General features: G+C 38.6%; 1 protein-coding gene across 1 annotated transcript in view; it reads left to right on the forward strand.

The window, feature by feature from the left end:
• Positions 1-19,197, forward strand: part of LOC135200834 (transmembrane GTPase Marf-like) — a 79,801-nt gene that overhangs the window by 58,811 nt on the left and 1,793 nt on the right. Inside the window, 9 exon segments of the mRNA XM_064229523.1 lie at positions 1,458-1,611; positions 3,606-3,744; positions 7,031-7,208; positions 7,763-7,970; positions 8,354-8,475; positions 8,688-8,789; positions 8,944-9,093; positions 18,593-18,722; positions 18,725-18,788. Of these exon segments, the coding sequence (XP_064085593.1) occupies positions 1,458-1,611; positions 3,606-3,744; positions 7,031-7,208; positions 7,763-7,970; positions 8,354-8,475; positions 8,688-8,789; positions 8,944-9,093; positions 18,593-18,722; positions 18,725-18,788 (1,247 nt within the window).

Raw genomic sequence — 19,197 nt, forward strand, 5'->3', positions numbered from 1 at the left:
TACTACCAGTTGGTAAGATGAAGACATTGCATACCTTTATACATATAGACAAAAATATACTCCCCTTACTGTAACACACGTTACAGATCTGCTTTTTCATGTACCACTTCAAGGGAAGAAAAGATTTTGTACAAAATCAGTTCAGTTGATATAGAAATCATATCAAGTAAAGTAAAAAGTGCTAAAGAAGGTCAGGGAATGAAATTATAGTAATTCTAGAGAATTTCACAATAGTAACGTGTTTTGGGGTTTCGATAATCTGTCAGTGGGAATTGTCTTTTCACAAAGAAATTTTTGGTTTAACATACCAGATGATCAGAAAACTCTTTAGCCTCAACAAAACAGTTTAAAGACTAAATTGCAAAATGTTTTTATGTTTTTACATGGAAAATAGCTTAAAATCTTTAATGTGGGCATCTTTTCACCATGCCCAGAGTAAAATAATACTTGTTGTATAGTGTCTTATACACTGAAAACAGAGGATACATGTGAACAAAATAACTGCAAAAGACACAATGCAGTAGACAAGTAGTACATTGTTCAGAAGTATATGGGAAATACATATGATTATCACAGCACAGATACAGTGGAGGCACGAGGTAAATAACAACCACGGAAAAAATTTGAAACAGCTTGCCAAAAAATAATTTATGGAGCAAATTCACTGAACTAGATATACACACTTAATATTTTCTCATGCCCTAGTCATGCATTAATTAGTAGTCACCATTCTTAGGGGTCTCATTCAACTGAATTTCTGATAGATTTTTACCATACCTTTGCCAGATAGCAGACGGTGCTCATTGTGTAAAAAATTTTGATGATGGGATAACCGTTGTTGTGAAATTCTTCTGTAATATAATAATGATAATAATAATACTCATTGATATGTGTTATACGTATGTACTATTGCAAAATTAATGGTAAGTTATGAATTCCTGCTTTATGGTTTTTTTTTTTTTTTTTTAACAAATCAGGATTTTACATAAAATTTTGGCCTTGTGGTGTTGGGCATACAATGGTTTCTTTCCATACGCCTCTTGCTGTTCATTTATGTATGCATTCTTCTGTGAAATGTTTATCATTTTTTTAAAGGGATATTTCTAGCTTGCTGCCTTAAAAATTTTATAATTTTTCCAGTCAGAAGTAATTAAAATATTTTATAGGATGTAGTCTTAATAGTTTTACTAGATGCACCAGTTATATTTTCTTGAGCATGGTAATTATATATCCAGCACAATTCTTCTACTTACGTTGCTATAATTTCATTGTTGTAATAGCCATACATGCACTTTCTGTTTTCCTGTTGCACCATTTTTTAATACAAAACTCCTATATTGTAATGTTGTTGGAATAATTTTATATGTAAATATAGTCATAGTAATTTCAAACTAGTTAGTTATATTGTCAAGCATTATTTTGTGTCTTATATGAATGTTTATATTTTTTATCTCTAGGTACGCAAACAACACTTAGAGCGAACAGTAGGCTTTTTGAAAGATGAATTGAAGGTGATTCAGGGACCACAAGCAGAACAAAGGGTCTTCTTTGTGTCAGCAAAAGAAGTGCTTCAGCATCGTTTAAGTGAATCAAGAGGGCAGCCAAATAACAGTAAGGGAAAAAATACATTTGAAGTTTTTTATTTTAATAGGATTCCACCCTAAATGTATTGACCCAATAAAATCAGTATTGTATACTGTATTGAATATATTAAAACAGAAAAAATCTCAAATTTGGAAGTGCAGAGAATCATGAGATTAAGAATGAAGTTGTCAAATAGTTTTGCATAAGTATGGTTTAAAAGCAAAGCTTTGAGTTTTTTTTTTATATAAAAAGAGTTAGAGAAGCAGCACAAAGTTTTGATTCAGTTCCAGTCTCATGCTCTCATTTCTTGAATTGAACATCACTGCACCTATTTACAGTTTCTAGTTTGATATTAGTTTATTGTTTAAACAGTTTGGTTTATTTTTTTTAACAGCCATGGGGCAAGGCTGAGGTTTGGTTAGCTGTAGTCCACCTAGCACTAATCAATTTGTGTTACAAATAATAATATGAGTACAGTGCTCCAGCACTTTTAATTTGTACTATGCAAAATGATATCAGACTTGAAGCAGTTAAGATGTAAAATAGTGACACTGTTTTTTGCTGTAAATAGGTGCAGTTCAGGACATTTTCACAAACTTACTTTTCCAACAAATATGATCTATGCCAGATAGTTATATATTTCTCGGCCTGTCTTTGGTAGTAAAAATGCGAGTGCTAAGAGTTCTATAACTTTAGCTGAACAAGCCGCCAGCAACAAGCTCTCTGAGAATCAGTTTCAATCTTTCTCAGTGTGTTATAAACAATGGGAGTTATAAGGTTCTTACATCTTTACAGACTTCAGAAGGTGCTAAAATTACCATTTGACAGTTGTATATATAAATTTTAATGTGCTCTACTGTGATTTTGTAAACTAGGAATTTTTGCAATATATTTATTATTCTCTGCACAGTAAACCAAAAACAAATACTACTACATCATGTTTTCACTAAAACTTGATGTGTTTCCACTGAACCTTGAAGTGTACAATATTAAGTTTGAATTGATAAGAAAAGTATTAGAACAATGCAATTTGTTTCTGATAATTTCATGCACTTTCTGCCTGTGTATTGTAATGTATTTATTTATGAATAATTATTTATATTGTCTATGCTAGCACTTACATTAAGAAATATATCTTGTAGGATCTAGACATGTCATTGTTAGCTGAAAAATGCAATACTTGAGTCACAACTTCGTTCTTGTAGGCAATGTACAAAAAAAGTTTGCATGGACAGGTAGTCAACAAACTTGGCTCATATATTATATTTAGTACACATCTAGAAATAACGCCAGTGATTTTGGTAGTTGCCATGCCAGATAACCATCTGTTAATCAGTCTTTGCAAATTGGACCAATTATGTTCAGATTCATTCACACAAAAGAGTACAAAACATCTGTAAAGTTCATTCAGACTAATAACTTACTCTTTCATCTTATGTATGTAGAGTTTAGAGTAAGTCTGTAAAAACAGACAAGTTTCACTCTACAGTATAAGGCTTGCAAATAAATGAAAATAATTCATGTTATTAAAAATTCCTTGTATGGGTAGCAGCCATTAGGTATATTTATCCTTTACAAATGCCTTATTAGCCACATGTAGCATTGAGACTTAGTCCTACATTTTAAATTAGACCACAGTTGCAAACCAAGTAAGTTAAGTTGCCCCAGCTGATGGGCATAAATTTCATCGGTACAGCACTATTTTTTTTAAGAGGATCTTAATAGGCAGTCCAATCTTATCTTTCTACATATTTATTTGACATCTGAGTAGCTGTACTTTTACTTTTGCAGAAGACATAAAGAAAATATGTTGTTTATGTTCATAGATACAAACCATCACAAGACAAGAGTGTCCCTTGTTCTGTATGGGAAATAAGAAATGGTCAAAAGTTAGCCACTTTTGACATGTACTGTAATTGTAATCCAAGGTGTGATTAGTTGTACTACTGTAACATTTGAAAAGTTATATATGTATATGAATTATGGTTGCTTTCAAAATATATTTTGTTTGTTTTTTACAGCCTCTGGATATCCAGAAGGATTCACAAGTCGGTATTTTGAATTTCAAGATTTTGAGAAGAAGTTTGAGGAATGTATTTCAAAAACTGCAGTTATAACAAAGTTTGAACAACATACTCAACGAGGGAAAAGTATATCAGGGTAAGATATTTCCCTGAATCAGATTAAACTGTTTAGTGTTTATGTTTTTCCATTGCAGTTTTCAAGTTTATGTTAATTTAATAATGATATACAGTAGTATTTCTTTATCTATTGCAATATTTCACTTGTAAATCTGATTGATGTCAGTGCTCCTTTGCGTGACTGATTATTCTAGAATATTATAGTTTTTGATTAAGTCTAATACTTTTTGGGCAGAAGTTTACTTTTTAGATATAAGTAGTACCTCGAGATACGAAAGGCTCTACTTACGAAAAACTCGAGATACGAAAGCCAATGCGAAAAATTTTACTGCTCTACATACAAAAAGTTTTCAAGATACGAAAGGTTGTTGCTGTAAAGTCCCGAGATTCGCCCGGACCACCGAGAACAATTTTAAAACTCCCGCGCCGCCAACTGAGTAAACTCGCCACCATCCTCCCGCTCTCCCATTGGTTCCTGATGCTAGTCACCCCATAAGGTCCTGCTCTCCTATTGGTCAGCATCTACCCCTTGTGCTTTAAGTATTCTATTGGTAAAAGGTTGCTGTAAATTGAAAAACTTATTCATGCAATACATTTAATAAAAAAAAAAAACATTAGGTAAAGATAGAATAAAGAATAGAAATGAATGGTTATCATACTGTTTGGTAGTTTCAGTAGTTGAAGAGAGATAATGAAAATTTATGGCTTACTGTGTAAAAGTGATTGCTTGGCGATCGTTCGATACTAGTAAGTGCTGGATGTAAACAGACGTTTGGAAGCTTTTTTTTTTTTTGTTTGTTTATTATAGTTAATGGTTACTTAATAATTATTTGAAATGAGTACTTGCAATACATTTAATAAAAAAATTGTGAATTAGATATCAGAAAATATTTAGAATTCTTCTTCTGTTTTATTATTACGTTATGTATTACGTTTGTTTCATTACAGCTGTCAGTAACTCGGTATCTCCATTAGGTAAAGATAGAATAAAGAATAGAAATGAATGGTTATTATACTGTTTGGTGGTTTCATTAGTTGAAGAGAGATATTAATGACAATTTATGGCTTACTGTGTGCTAGGAAAAATGATTGCTTGCCGCTCGTTCGATACTCGTAAGAATGTAAACAATCGATTGGAAGGTTTGTTTTTTCTTTGTTTGTGTATTATAGTTAATGATTAATTAATAATTATTTGAAATGAGTACATACTGATTATTTATACATTTTATTGGCATATTCTAAGCTTTTAGCTCAGGTTTAGATGTCAGAATCATAGACTAGGCTACAGTAGCAACCGCTAACATAGGCTAGGCTTATTGCTAGGGGACATATGCTAAAGTCCTAATATATGCAGTAAAATGGGGTGTTAACATTACATGCAGTTGAATATTACTCAAGTATGTACAGTATTTTGCCTTTTTGGAGACATATTTCTTCCGTTGTAAAATACAAATTAGTTACAAATTTGGTATTTTACTAGGGTGTTTTTGGAGGGCTTGGAACGGATTAGCCATTTTACATGTAAAATGTGTTCCAAGATACGAAAAACTCATAATACGAAGGCCGTCTCGGAACGGATTAATTTCGTATCTCGAGGTACCACTGTATACTTAATCCTGTGTTGAAGGGAAAGTGCTTCCCATCATTTATTTGTTGTAAGTGATTACAGTTATGTTGCCAATCATGTAACTTGCTGAGAATATGTGCTTAAGTACAGTTGCTTGTAAGCAAGTACTTACCTTTTATATATGGGAGTTGCAGGGATGAAGTGGTTCAACATTTGGATGGAAGTTGTGAGTGCTTTTTATTTCTTTGAGAGGATGAAATTCAGTTCATTCAGGCAATTATTCTCTTAGGTGGCATTTGGTGAACTGCACTTTGCTGTATTATTCTGCAGGTGTACTGTTTATAGTTTATTTTGTTGATTTTTAAGCATGCAAAGGTATAGATGTAAGCTAATTGCAAGATTATATTGGACAGCATTAACCCCTTATGCATAGCCCAGGAATATAAAGGTAATTAGTTTTTGGCCCAGGGACTTGACATGTCAACTGCTGCTGAATCAGGTAATTTAAGCAAAAAGATCAGCCTACTTATTTTGATGATCTTTATGAAGTTATGCAAAAATATTAATTTCACATTCTAAATCTGTTTGAGTTATCTGTCCCAGCAGCTAGCTGAGATGACTTCTCAAGCTAAGCGGGGTCAAATATCAGTATTCATAAAGTTAACTACTTGTTACAGTTTTTTTTTTTTTTTTTTACTACTGCCTCTCTTCATTTTAATCTTTTTCTCTCATATATGCCTGGCATTGTAACATTGACATTGTAAAAGATTATACACACACACACAAGAAGAAAAAGCTAGGACTGCTCCTTTACTTGGAAGAAGTACGGAATGCACCAATAATGTGAATTAAAAAAGCAACATTCTAACCATTTCTTCGATTTTGATATCCATACGAATAAGATACAAAATGTCACAGATTTCCACTTCTACATTCACTTGTAAGTTCTTTGGTTTTAAGGCTTAATTGTACTTTTAAACTTCTTTTCCTTATTGACTTTATCCATATCTTGCACTTTGTTATTACAAAAGAAGTGTTTTTCTCCATTTTATATTTTTTATGTAGTTTAATAGCTTTCATTAAAGTAACAAACAGTATTTTAGAGTTTGGTAAATAAAAGGATTTATAATTGAACATGAAACAGTGTGAGTTGGCATAACAATCTCTCTCTCTGGCATAACTGTTGTAGGTAATACTTACACCTGCAAGAAATCTTTGGTAGTACCACCCTTCAGAACACACTCAGGAAATGCATAGCAAATAGGTGAATCAGAGAAAAGCAATATGGTACCCTTTTACACATAGAAACATGGCTTAAAATGTTTCAAAAAATGTCATGTAGATATTTTTAATGAGAACCTTTTGATTGTTTTTTGTTCAAGCAATTGTGCTAGTACCCTGGCTGCACAGAATTCACTTTAATCTTTCCTTGAGTAGTAAACCAGAAATGAGAACCTACTTCACCCTTCCATGATTTATTTAATATTGTACTATTTGCTGATGTCTGTTGTGTTAAATGTTTAATAACTTTCCAGTACTACTGTAATTTAAATCTTCAATGGTGGTGTTTGAGGTTAATTTTTTAAATAATTTTTCAGAAGCCCTAGGGCAGTGCAGAGCAGTTTCACTAATCAGACTTTTATGGAAATATTACATATTTATATGATTTGTCTTTATAACTGAAATTTATTTGCTGTCTTTTTAATATTGAAATTTATTTGCTTTGTCTTTGTAACAGTGAAATTCAGGTTATTGTTGGCAAAGTCATGGAGCGATCTTGGCAAGAACGTGAAGAGAAGATGAAAGATAGACAATCACTTTGGGCACGATTAGACCACACTGAGAAGGAGTTACATGCATTAACAACTCAGATGAAAGAAAAAATCTGCTCAATAGTAGATGATGTTGAACGAAGAGTAAGCTATGTTGATGTTTCTTTTAGTGTCTGTTTGCAACAAATTATCTCCTTGAATAAAATGGAATTGTAACTGACATTTTACTGATAACATTGGAATGATGAATTTGGATCATGGTTGCTTGTTAATCAGTTGGAAATTTAACATTATTTTAAAAACATTTCTGTCTTATTAATTTCCTTTTATTGTTCATTCTCTACAGTTTTTTCCCACTCAGTGACACAGCTCATTTTACTCTGCCTTTTCCAGTTGTCCCTTGCATATAGCAGTTGATCCTTTGGGACAAGTCCTATGAGAACCTGGGAATGTTATTCAGTAATCTTAATAGTAGTAATGTACAATTTTAGGGTGTCATTTTATCTAACACTTTGAACTATGCAGAATTACTGTATTCCATCTTATTGGAAATATTTTTTATTAAGAACTTTTTCAAAATATTTTATGATTTCAATAATCAGCTGCACCAATAGATGTAGAAGTATACTAATTGTAAACATGTTATATTGTGTACGCTGATTGTAAACGTGTTTTATTGTCATTGGTCACATTTACAGGTATCTAATGCCTTGAATGAAGAAATTAGGCGGCTGTCTGTACTAGTAGATGAATTCAATGAGCCTTTCCATCCAGATCCTCTTGTACTGAATGTTTACAAGAAGACCCTACATTCCCATGTAGAATCTGGATTAGGATCAAATTTAAGGGCACGACTATCATCAGCTCTAGCTTTAAATATTGAAAGCAATCAGGCTGAAATGACGAGTAAGTTTTTCTTGTTTTTATCAATTAATGCCATTTTTATTAATTTGAGGACAGTTAGTTCTAATAATGGAGAAGTCTTTCTTTAGTTGAAACTTCTTTCCACGGTCTTGGGGAAGCAAAATAAACTTGATTAGAAATTATTTAGAACTGGTTAATAATATGATTATGAAGGTCAAGCCTTAGTATCATACTGTCAATGAGTTGTTTTGCCATCACTGATAAGATGCTACTTAGGCATTGCCATCAGTTGTATCAGCTGAAAGCATGCTAAATGCAGCACTATTGTTCATTGCAATTGAAGTTTGATTAGCACAAATGTGTGTGAATTTAGGTTTTTTTATTGTAAAGGGAAACTGTTGAGAACTAATAGTATCTCCTTTCAGATCGAATGCTGGCTCTTCTACACAGTGAAAGAAGAGAACTTGCCTCTACAATGTTGCCACGAAGAGAGCCTTTCGAAATTCTGTATCGCCTTAACTGTGAAAATCTCTGTGCAGATTTTAAGGTATAGAATGTTTATTCACAAGTTCTGTAATTATTATTGTTTAAATTATTATTGTTTTCATATTTCGGATGAAGTAGTTGATATTTAGTAGCTTAAAGTATCTTTTAGTTTGCTAGATTCTGATTACAGAAATAATTGGAAGGTCATTGCTTTTAGGAAGAAATTATATTAGATTTTATGTCTGAAAATGTTTAAATCTCATTCTCTTGCAGGAAGACATAGAGTTTAAATTTTCCCTAGGGTTGGTTGCTTTAGTTCAGCGTGTCTTAGGTAAAGCCAGCAGCCGTATTGTGAATTCCAAACACAAGGAAAATGTGAGTTTATAAACTTAATCACTTTTTCACATACACTTTGCGTAATAAAAATTAAGCCCATTGACATTAGGTATAAATATGATGGTTTTATAAATATATATTGCTAACATTTTAGTAAAGAATACTTTCATTGAATAAAAAATGTGTATTACAGATTTCACGAAGTGTTCCAATGACACCTATGACCCCAAGCAATGAACCCCAGTTTGCAGTTTCTCAAGATGATTGGTCAATCATTAGTCGATTTGCAGTTGCCACTGTTGGTTCTCAAGGTACCATGGGATTAGCATTAGCATTAGGGCTTGTAAGTATGATTTGTTGTTTGTAGATTGTAACTTGACCATTTTGTATGGTGTACTTAGAGGCATGGAATTACATAATAGGCTTGTAGACTGTATTTGGGTCAAAGTGATCTTATGATGATATCCTTCACTGTGTGCATCAAAGACTCAAGTTTGTTTCTGTGTGAGAATTGACATGAGGAAAGTACATGATTTACCGACTGATTAGATTTTGGCAACCACTAGAACTTTTAAATAGTTTGCTAAAAATCTTTCTTAACTACCTATTTACTAGTCCTATTGCTTTCAAGTTGCAAGCCCATACATTTGAATAAGCAGTGGAAGTCCTCCTCCATGAGCTACAAAATAATGAACCAATGTTGTTAAATAAGAACTGATGGCTTAACATTGAAGGAGGCCTATTCCCTTCAGAAGGTCATTGCTCGTGGAGTCTGGACACTTCAAAATTCATCACTCAGCAATTCTGTTATGAAGTGGGACATAACCTTGGTTAGTTACAACTAGTGAGGTTGCAGATTTAAACCTGCTACATTCTGTTTTCATCATTTTTACGTATATAGGGCCTTGAGAGAAGCTAGATACGTAAACAGAAAGTAATATAGGGATTTCAAGAGGGAATTGCTTGAACTTACCGTAAACTGATAGTTATTAATGAATACTTTAGAGGGAAGGTCGCCAGAAAACTCAGCTCGTTACTTGAAAACTATTTATTTACAAAAAGGCCCGTGCTGGCCTGGAGAAAAGTTAAATGATATTGGCCCCCACGTTGGGACTTATAGTCTCATTCAATTCAAGCTGATTTTCATTCACTTGGGTTAATGCACACTTGCGGCAGAGAGACGGCACGTGACTCATGGAATCTGGAAAAGAATCCCAGATTAAACGACATAAAAGAAAAAATGACTTCTTGCTTTGATTAATTAATTCTCTAATACTGGGGAGAAGGAACTTTTAAGGTTTCACTGAAGTATGCAATGACTCCATTGGTCTGGGACGATCACACAAGGGGAAGCATGCGGCCATGAGGCAGTGAGAGGGAACAAAGGGATGAATTCCTTTTGTTGCTGGAAATTGATTGGGAGAATGAGTATCACAATGGATAATGGAGTTGGAGAGGACTGGCAATATGCTGTTCCACAAGACGTACCTGGATGTCGTGTTCAGTGTGGACCTTTGAAGAAACTGGTGGCTCTTTGTAGGAAAGTATGGGGGCCCCTTTGTCTGAGGCCTGGGTCATCGGCGCGCCAACTCACGCCCCTGGGTAGGCCTAAAGGAAGGCAGGTAATTTGACCTCTGTCCGAGATCACGTCTCGCAGCCGACTGAGGCAGAATTCAGTTGGGTTGCTTGGGGGTTGGAGGTCAGCTTAAACCCCACGATCAAAGGCAAATCCCTGAAAACAAGCAATACAGCCAGCAGAGGGGTCACAGGAAAGAGAGCTTAAGGTATAGGTCTAAGAAGTACCAATCTGCCTACACCCTTCCCTTTTGAGATACGTCCCTACAGCTGATAGAACTCTTTTCCCCCAACTGGGGAACTTCCTATCTCTAGCTGGCGGGTTTTGGGTTTCCCGCGGTTACTAAAAATCAGCTGATATTCTAAAGAAATGGCTGCCGTTTTCCAAATCTAATTAATTAGTTAATTGCGGGGTAGACGAACGATCTATAAACGTCACAGCTCCCCCTGTTAAGAAGGCATTCACTCCCTTTCGGGTGTGAAGGTCTTGGCTTAAATAAATTGATCGTCTCGACTACCCCGTTCTCCTACTCCAACTTGAAGTTTTTTTTGAGCAGCGATACAGCTAACTACAGTGGCCTACCTAACTTATAGGCAAAGATGCTAAGTGTACTAACTTAATTTAGTGATGTAGTCTAGCCTAATTAATAACTACGGGTTGTCTTGTGACGACAGTCTACTCTACCCCTAGATAAGGTTACTTGAAAACTCTACTTGCTACTAACCTAATGCCCTGGTACTAAATCATTAGCCTAACCTACTCAATACAGTTAAATGAAGACGCAATCATTCCAGAGTGTCGTACGCACAGCAGTAGTTCAGCGACGGAACTGTTAAAATACATAATGAGAGGGGAATGATGCGTGGGGATGATGATGGCTTAATTTACCAGGAGGGAAATGCAATGAGGTAATTATATTTAAGTGAGGGTTAGTATTACAATGGCTAGGGGTTAGAGGGTTAGTGCTACTGGCAGGGATCGGGCTGGCTACCTTCTCTGGGTAGGTGCCAGGATCACTCTGCAATTGAATGCGACACTGTACCTCGGGCACAGGTGTCAAGGAGAGCATGTGGCTCTTTTTGTTAATATGTTAATTACGTCCCTTCTTCTTCTTCTTATTCCTCCAGGACCTGGCTATACCAGTCCTAGGAGTAGACGGAGGCAACGACTCTGGGGTAAGGCCAGAAACGCCGGCAGGAGCTGAGGCAGCGGTAGCCTGAAGGATTTCAGGAGAACACCCTACTTCAGGGGAGGCCCTCACTCCGGCTGCTGCGGCAACCGTCGTGAGGGGAAAACTCCAGGCTGACTCCTGGTCGGGCAGTTCCTGGTTTTCCAGAGGAGGTACAAAGGTAAGGTCTGCCGGAGGTTCATCCTCGGGCGACAGAGGTAAGGAGAAGAAAAGGAACTAGTGATTGGCCATGGGCTGTGGTAAGCTCCATGCCTGTTGGAGGATCTCCTGTAGGAGGATCCTTGATAAGGTTAGGCGCCGGCGCTAGCTCGGGGCCAGGCGCAGAAGTCAAGTTCGGTGGTGGCTCTACGTCCAGGCTGGACGGAGCTTGGCACTGCTCAGTGCTGCCAAGTGGCACTGGCAGAGAGTTGAGGTCGACTGGACCTGTGACGGGTTTACCTGGAGGTGCAATACCTACTCAGCGTGCCCTTGGAAATGGGAGACAGAGGCCTCCTGTCTCTTGTTGAAGGCTAGGCCTTGTGGAAAATGGACAGTGTCCGCTGCTGGTAGTTTTGCTAGGGCACCTAGGCCAATTAGTAGAGTGCCCTATTACGTTACAGGTTTTGCAACGGAACTGCGAATGGTCAATCTCCTCCTTGGTAACGGGGGAGACTGTTGGTGGACAATACTTCCTGAGGAAGTAGAATTGCGATGACTCCGTGCTTTGGAGTGATTTGACATGGGGTTAGGACCCCTAGGCTTTTTGGAATGCGAGGGAGACTTCATGTCTTGCCCTAGGAGGAGGTCGTAACCTCCTGGAATGTAGCTTGCAACTGCAAGGGTACAAACTTTGGAGAAGTTAGGTCTGGTGACCCTCAATTGGACGGTCGGAAGGATCAATTTAATATGGTTGATACCTTCGATGGTGATTAACTGACGTCTATCAATGTTAGCCCCTCGGGGGACACGGGCTTCCCGTATCAGGGAGATTTGAGCGCCAGAGTCGTCGTAGGCTCTGACATGGCTTGGCTGATGATGACTTTGGAGGAGTGCGACGGTTATAGGGCCCTTAGCTGGGGGTCCTAGTGAAGAAGGATTGGTGACGGCCATTGCGATGGCCGGAATATTGTGGTTCGCGCACCCTCCGTAATTTGCAGACATGTGACCCTTGCGGCCACAGTCTCGGCAGAACTTGTTCCAGAACCTCTTCCGTGGCACTGGATGATAAGGCCGAGATGCCCCCACAGGTTGCGAATCTGCGGAGTCACCAAGGCTGGCAGTGTGCTCTGGCACAGGTGAAGAGTCCTCTCTGGCAGTGATTTGACGTGGGGAGGTTAAGGAAACCTCTGTTGAATCACCCTCGGAAACAATTCTGGGGTTAACTGGTGGGCTTACCTCTTCCAAAAGGGAGGAGGTAGGCGGTAAAATGGTAAGAGGCTGAGATGGTGCGGAAGAAACTTCGGGCTCTGACACTGGGTCAGGGCCAGGTTCGCAAATAGACAGGATGTCGGGGACATCGGAGGCACTAGCCTCTGAACCTAAAATTGAGGTGTGGTTATCTGGCATGCTGCAGGTGTCCGGTGCATCTGGTAGTGGGAGCTGCGTCCAGGGGAGATACGGCTTTAGTAGATCTCGGCCCAATATCACCTGATAAACATCATGGAATTGGTCAACTACGGCCAGGCGGCACAATGTGGTTTCCTTGGTCACCTGGTCCAGAAAGGGCATTTTTTACATTCAGAAGGACCGAAGGAACAGAATAGAGGTTACCGTCAATCCATTCAAACTGAATTTCTTCGTTCGTCTGGATTTTGGCACCCCTAGGCAATGCCTTTCTGGAAATAAGGGAGACCTGGGCTTCGGTGTCGGCCATGACTTGTACCACTGATAGGCCGTAGGAGACTGTTCATCAGGCAGGGCTATGCATGGTAGCCTTGGAAAAGAAGTTCCCCCTGGAAGCTCTCCCCTCCCAAGGTAGAGACCGACTTGGGCACTGGTCGGAATCCACAGCATGCCCCAACGCACACAACAAGTGGTGCAGAACCTCCGCAACCACTCTTACCGGGAGTCCAGCTCATGGTCTGGGGCTTGGAAACTAGCAGAGAGATTGCGTCATCTAGGAGAGCTAGCTCATGCTTTCTCTCTTCTTCTCTTTCCTTCCTCTCTGCTTCTCTTTCTTTTCTCTCTGCTTCTCCGGCTTTCTCCTCTGCTTCTCTTTCTTCCCTTTCTTGCAGGCGCGCAGCAGCCTGCTGCGCCTTTATCCACTGGTCAAGTGCTGGTCCAGTGTAACCGGCCTCCTTGCCCATGAGTTATGAGGGCTCCGAGCTTCCTCTAGCTCTCTGGCAAAGAAGTCGCGGGAAGCAGGGGAAGCACATTTCCTTAGGCTACAGTAGAGGCTCGGAAGAAAATGAAAATAATGGCCAGGAAAGGGTACTGAATGGAATAGGAGTGCCTACTGTGGAAAGTGGCACTCACTTGGAAATGGGTTCTGCAATGTGGTAATGAAAAGTGAAAAGACTGGGTGCTCGGTGGCACTTTGTGAATGGCACCTTCTGCTGAGGTGAAAAAATCGAATGAAGTGTGCTGTGTACGTCACTTACGGGCGTTCCCAACTTGGGAGACGTTGGAATGGGCTACCTGTAGGTCCAATACAGGTGCAGCGGCACTTATGAGGAGGCGTTCCTTGGTTCAGTGATCCAAAATGGCGGATACTTTAATGAATTGGACGTTCCGTAAGGACGGACACGCAGGTATAGGGCTACCTGTACGTCTGTACAGGTGCGCGGCACTTATGAGGAGGCGTTCCTTGGGCAGCACTAGTAGTGCTGGTATTGCGGCACTTCGGGAGGCGTTCCCTTGATTGGTCCGAAGGATCACTGACCCTTGTACACGGACATTAATGAATTGGGCGTTCCGTAAGGACGGACACGCAGGTTTGTCAGCACTTAGGGCTGGTATTGCGGCGCTTCGGGAGGCGTTCCCTTTGTTGAGTGTTCCGAAGGATCACTGACCCTTGTACACGGACACACTAATTACTTGGGCGTTCCGTAAGGACGGACACGCAGGTTTAATGGCTACCTGTACGGCCTGTACAGGTGCAATGGCATTTATGGAGGCGTTCCTTGGAGCACTGGTATCGTGCTGGTGTGTCCCGGACACTACCTGCAGTATACTTAAATATACTGAAGTGAAATGGCACTGCTCATGGCAGAGTGTAATAGTGGAGGAGAGAAAGTAAAAGGTGGGAGTACTTCAGCAGCCAGTCGATGGACAGTGTCAAGAATTAGTGGCACTGTAAAATGGTAAGACCTGACGTGCACTGGTGGTGGCCAGTCCTAAACTGGTAACGACTTCCCTGTCTGGAAGTAATGAATTGGCGTGGCACACTGTGCGAATTGTGCTTGCGGTATACGCAAGTCTTTTGTGATAAAAGAAAAATGAAAAGACCACTCGGGCAACGACAGGTAATGGAAATTTTAGAAATGCTCAGTCACTCGCTGAAGTACTCGATAAATGAAATAAATAAATGCTTGCAAACTGCAATGGACACATTCCGCGTACGTATCACGCTGTGTAAATGAAAGACACAAGAGACTAAAATAATGTTAATTCTGCATGCTATAATTAATGGTAAGATGTAGCACTCTTGGCTTCGTGAATACTGGGTTCTGGTTCTCTCTCTCTCTCTCTCTCTCTCTCTCTCTCGGAGAGGGTGAAAATGATATATGAATGAACTCCCTTATATTTGAATTGAACTACTAATGTTCGTTTAATATGACGCAACTTGCGTTAAATGATTTACTTACGTTAACGTTTTTAATGAAAGAATTGCTTTTGGATAACGTTTTATGAAAATGATAACGCGCTCGTGGTGAACGATTTTTACGTTAATGTAGCGGCTCGCGCTTACGAAATGATTTGCGTTTCAATATGAATTTTACAACGACGCGTTTTACGTTAACAATTCTTGTGATTTACTCTACTTGAGATTTACGTTAACTTTATGTAAGATTACTAGGTCCCCGTGAACAGTGAAATGACGGTAAGGATTTTAAAACGATGTTAGCAAACAATTGTAAATGAGGTTACGTTAAGTGCGAAGTGAAATGAAACTTGCTCAGCGCGCGATGAGCGATGCAAGGTGAAACATGTGAGGAGAGCTGACCAGCGCGGGCGAATCAGCTGATTCTCTGTAAATGCGAAGGCAATTTACAACACAAAATACTACTTTCTTATCAAGGCGAATTACGTTAATTTTCTGGCAGGACGATAGATACTAGTACCAGATCGATATTATTTACGTTAAAAACTTTGAGACTTACGTTACTTTGCTTAAATTGTTTAGGTAATGTTTAAAGGGATAAAAACATGGCTGCCGCTGTGATGAGACGAAGGTTGGTTGAGACCGCGCAGGCGGCCGAGAGAGCGCGAAGCTGAATTAGCCGAGAGGTAAGCGGTTACCAACACTGGAATGAAAACTAAGTTAAAAATGGATTCCCTAACATATCACAGACAAAGAATTGTACACTTCTTTTGCCGTAAACTATTAGTAAAAACACTCCTAACTAGCTAGGCTTTCAAACACAGCAATAAACCCTGGCAAAGCACTTCCTAGTTTTGATCTGGTTCTTTCTGGCATCTATTCTACACACGTGTTCGTGAGAGCTCCTACGAGGACAGCACAAAGTAACAGAAAATTCGCGGGGCAAATTGTTTGCTCGCCGCTAAAATAAAGCTCTGGCGCATTCGCCGTTACAATAATAAGATTTCTACCTACGCTCTTTTAAAACACTCATCAGGAAAATACTTAAACATACCTTAAGCTAACATTTGTTATAGAATAATCATATTAAATTGAATAGAATACCTTACCGTGAGTCAGTGTCTTCTTTCCCTGCAAGTGTGCTTGATTTACGCTTCTAAAATAATTTACAGTTTACGTTTTACAACGGATAACGCGATTTACAAGCTTTTTTTAAGCAAGCTAGGTTCAATCCAGGCAAGATTCGCCAATTTTACGTATATAGGGCCTTGAGAGAAGCTAGATACGTAAACAGAAAGTAATATAGGGATTTCAAGAGGGAATTGCTTGAACTTACCGTAAACTGATAGTTATTAATGAATACTTTAGAGGGAAGGTCGCCAGAAAACTCAGCTCGTTACTTGAAAACTATTTATTTACAAAAAGGCCCGTGCTGGCCTGGAGAAAAGTTAAATGATATTGGCCCCCACGTTGGGACTTATAGTCTCATTCAATTCAAGCTGATTTTCATTCACTTGGGTTAATGCACACTTGCGGCCAGAGAGACGGCACGTGACTCATGGAATCTGGAAAAGAATCCCAGATTAACGACATAAAAGAAAAAATTGACTTCTTGCTTGATTAATTAATTCTCTAATACTGGGGAGAAGGAACTTTTAAGGTTTCACTGAAGTATGCAATGACTCCATTGGTCTGGGACGATCACACAAGGGGAAGCATGCGGCCATGAGGCAGTGAGAGGAAAAACAAAACAGGGATGAATTCCTTTGGTTGCTGGAAATTGATTGGGAGAATGAGTATCACAATGATAATAGGTTGGGAGAGACTGGCAATATGCTGTTCCACAAGACGTACCTGGATGTCGTGTTCAGTGTGGACCTTTGAAGAAACTGTGGCTCTTTGTAGGAAAGTATGGGGGCCCCTTTGTCTGAGGCCTGGGTCATCGGCGCGCCACTCACGCCCTGGGTAGGCCTAAAGGAAGGCAGGTAATTTGACCTCTGTCCGAGATCACGTCTCGCAGCCGACTGAGGCAGAATTCAGTTGGGTTGCTTGGGGGTTGGAGGTCAGCTTAACCCCCCACGATCAAAGGCAAATCCTGGAAAACAAGCATACAGCCAGCAGAGGGGTCACAGGAAAGAGAGCTTAAGGTATAGGTCTAAGAAGTACCAATCTGCCTACACCCTTCCCTTTTGAGATACGTCCCTACAGCTGATAGAACTCTTTTCCCCCACTGGGGAACTTCCTATCTCTAGCTGGCGGGTTTTGGGTTTCCCGCGGTTACTAAAAATCAGCTGATATTCTAAAGAATGGCTGCCGTTTTCCAAATCTAATTATTAGTTAATTGCGGGGTAGACGAACGATCTATAAACGTCACATCATGTACTCATAAATCACGTAACGGCTCCAGGGCATAGTATCTCTCCCCAATAGGATAGTACTGTATATACATATACCTTGTGTGTCACACAATAAATGGAGACTAATACCTGAAGGATCTCAACTTCAGCCTGTCTCCAAAATTGCAATTTTGGCTCAAGGTTGATGGGTTTGTGATGAGGTAAATTTAGTATAAATAAAGACATTTTTGAAAACCCACCAGTCATATGTTGAGTGCTCACCTGCCATCACCTTGTTTTAGTACAATGCCCCGTGACCAGGTACAGATGGCAATAGTCCTTGGATCACACAAGTTTTTATTAATTCTACCAGTTTTCTAGCTTGGTGCTAGTATTATCCTAATGTTATACCTCAGGTTTGTTTTAGTTGAACAAATACAAAATTGATTAAAAACTTTGTTCATTTTCACTCCCAGTCTTCATGAAATAGTGAGGGACTGGTCCAGTTGTCAGCACTAATTTTTAAATTTAAAATAAAAGCTTAGTTGAATAATCTTTCTTCTTTAATGATGTAGTACTTTGTTTGGATATACAAAAGGCAACTAGACAGTGTACTTAATTTTAATTACTTTAGTTCCTATCTTGGTTTTATGTATGCATTATGTAGTTGTGTCAAATTTTCCATTTCTTAAGACTGAGTTTTCTTATATAGTGCAAGGCTGCATATGAATTAATGTTTAGTATAAATTTGTGATGTAAGAAACATGAATAAATCTCATAAGCAATAGCCTTTTGGCATACATCCCAAGCACTGGGGCAACTAAGGCCATTCAGCCCTGAAACAGAAATTGAAAATTTCTGCTTTTTTTATTGTGCTTTGTGTGAAAATTTTTTGCATAGCATCATTCTGTACCATGCATTAACCCCACATAGATGTAAAAGGCTTTTAGCATTTACTCTGAGAACTCACTAATTTTTTTGTGTTTTTTCCATTCACAGCTTTTCAAAACTGTTGGGTGGCGGTTCATAGTGTTCACAGGTGGAGTATATGGTTGTCTATATGCATATGAGAGACTCACTTGGACAAACAAAGCAAAAGAGCGTGTATTCAAGAAGCAGTATGTTGACCATGCACCCGAAAATTAAGGCTAATAGTAGATCTAACATCTCACAACTGTTCTCATCAAGTTCAGCAGTAAGTATAGGTACTGAGTGCCATTTCCCTCTGTTATGTTAAAGGGCATACTTTAAATGTTCCAATTTGACCTTATATTATATTGTCTTTATTACACTTTCTGTTAAGAATTTAAGATGTTAATTATAGTCACATTTGGCTTTTCAGCATTGTAAGACATTAGTAACAATGTAGTAGCAATTAGTAACAATGTAGTAGCAATTAGTAACAATTTTCAAGAGAAGCAATTGTACATTAATATAAGGTTGAAAGTAATAGTTGTATGGACCCAAATAATTGTCATTCATGTATTTAAACCAAGTACTGCTATATTTTATTTTACCTGTCGCATAAAGATAACTTAGATGGACAAGAGATAAAATGAAACTAAATCATTCAAGAAGATATTTGATATTTGTTGACTACTTAA

Source organism: Macrobrachium nipponense, chromosome 27 (genome assembly GCF_015104395.2).
Source record: "Macrobrachium nipponense isolate FS-2020 chromosome 27, ASM1510439v2, whole genome shotgun sequence".
Classification (NCBI taxonomy): domain Eukaryota; kingdom Metazoa; phylum Arthropoda; class Malacostraca; order Decapoda; family Palaemonidae; genus Macrobrachium; species Macrobrachium nipponense.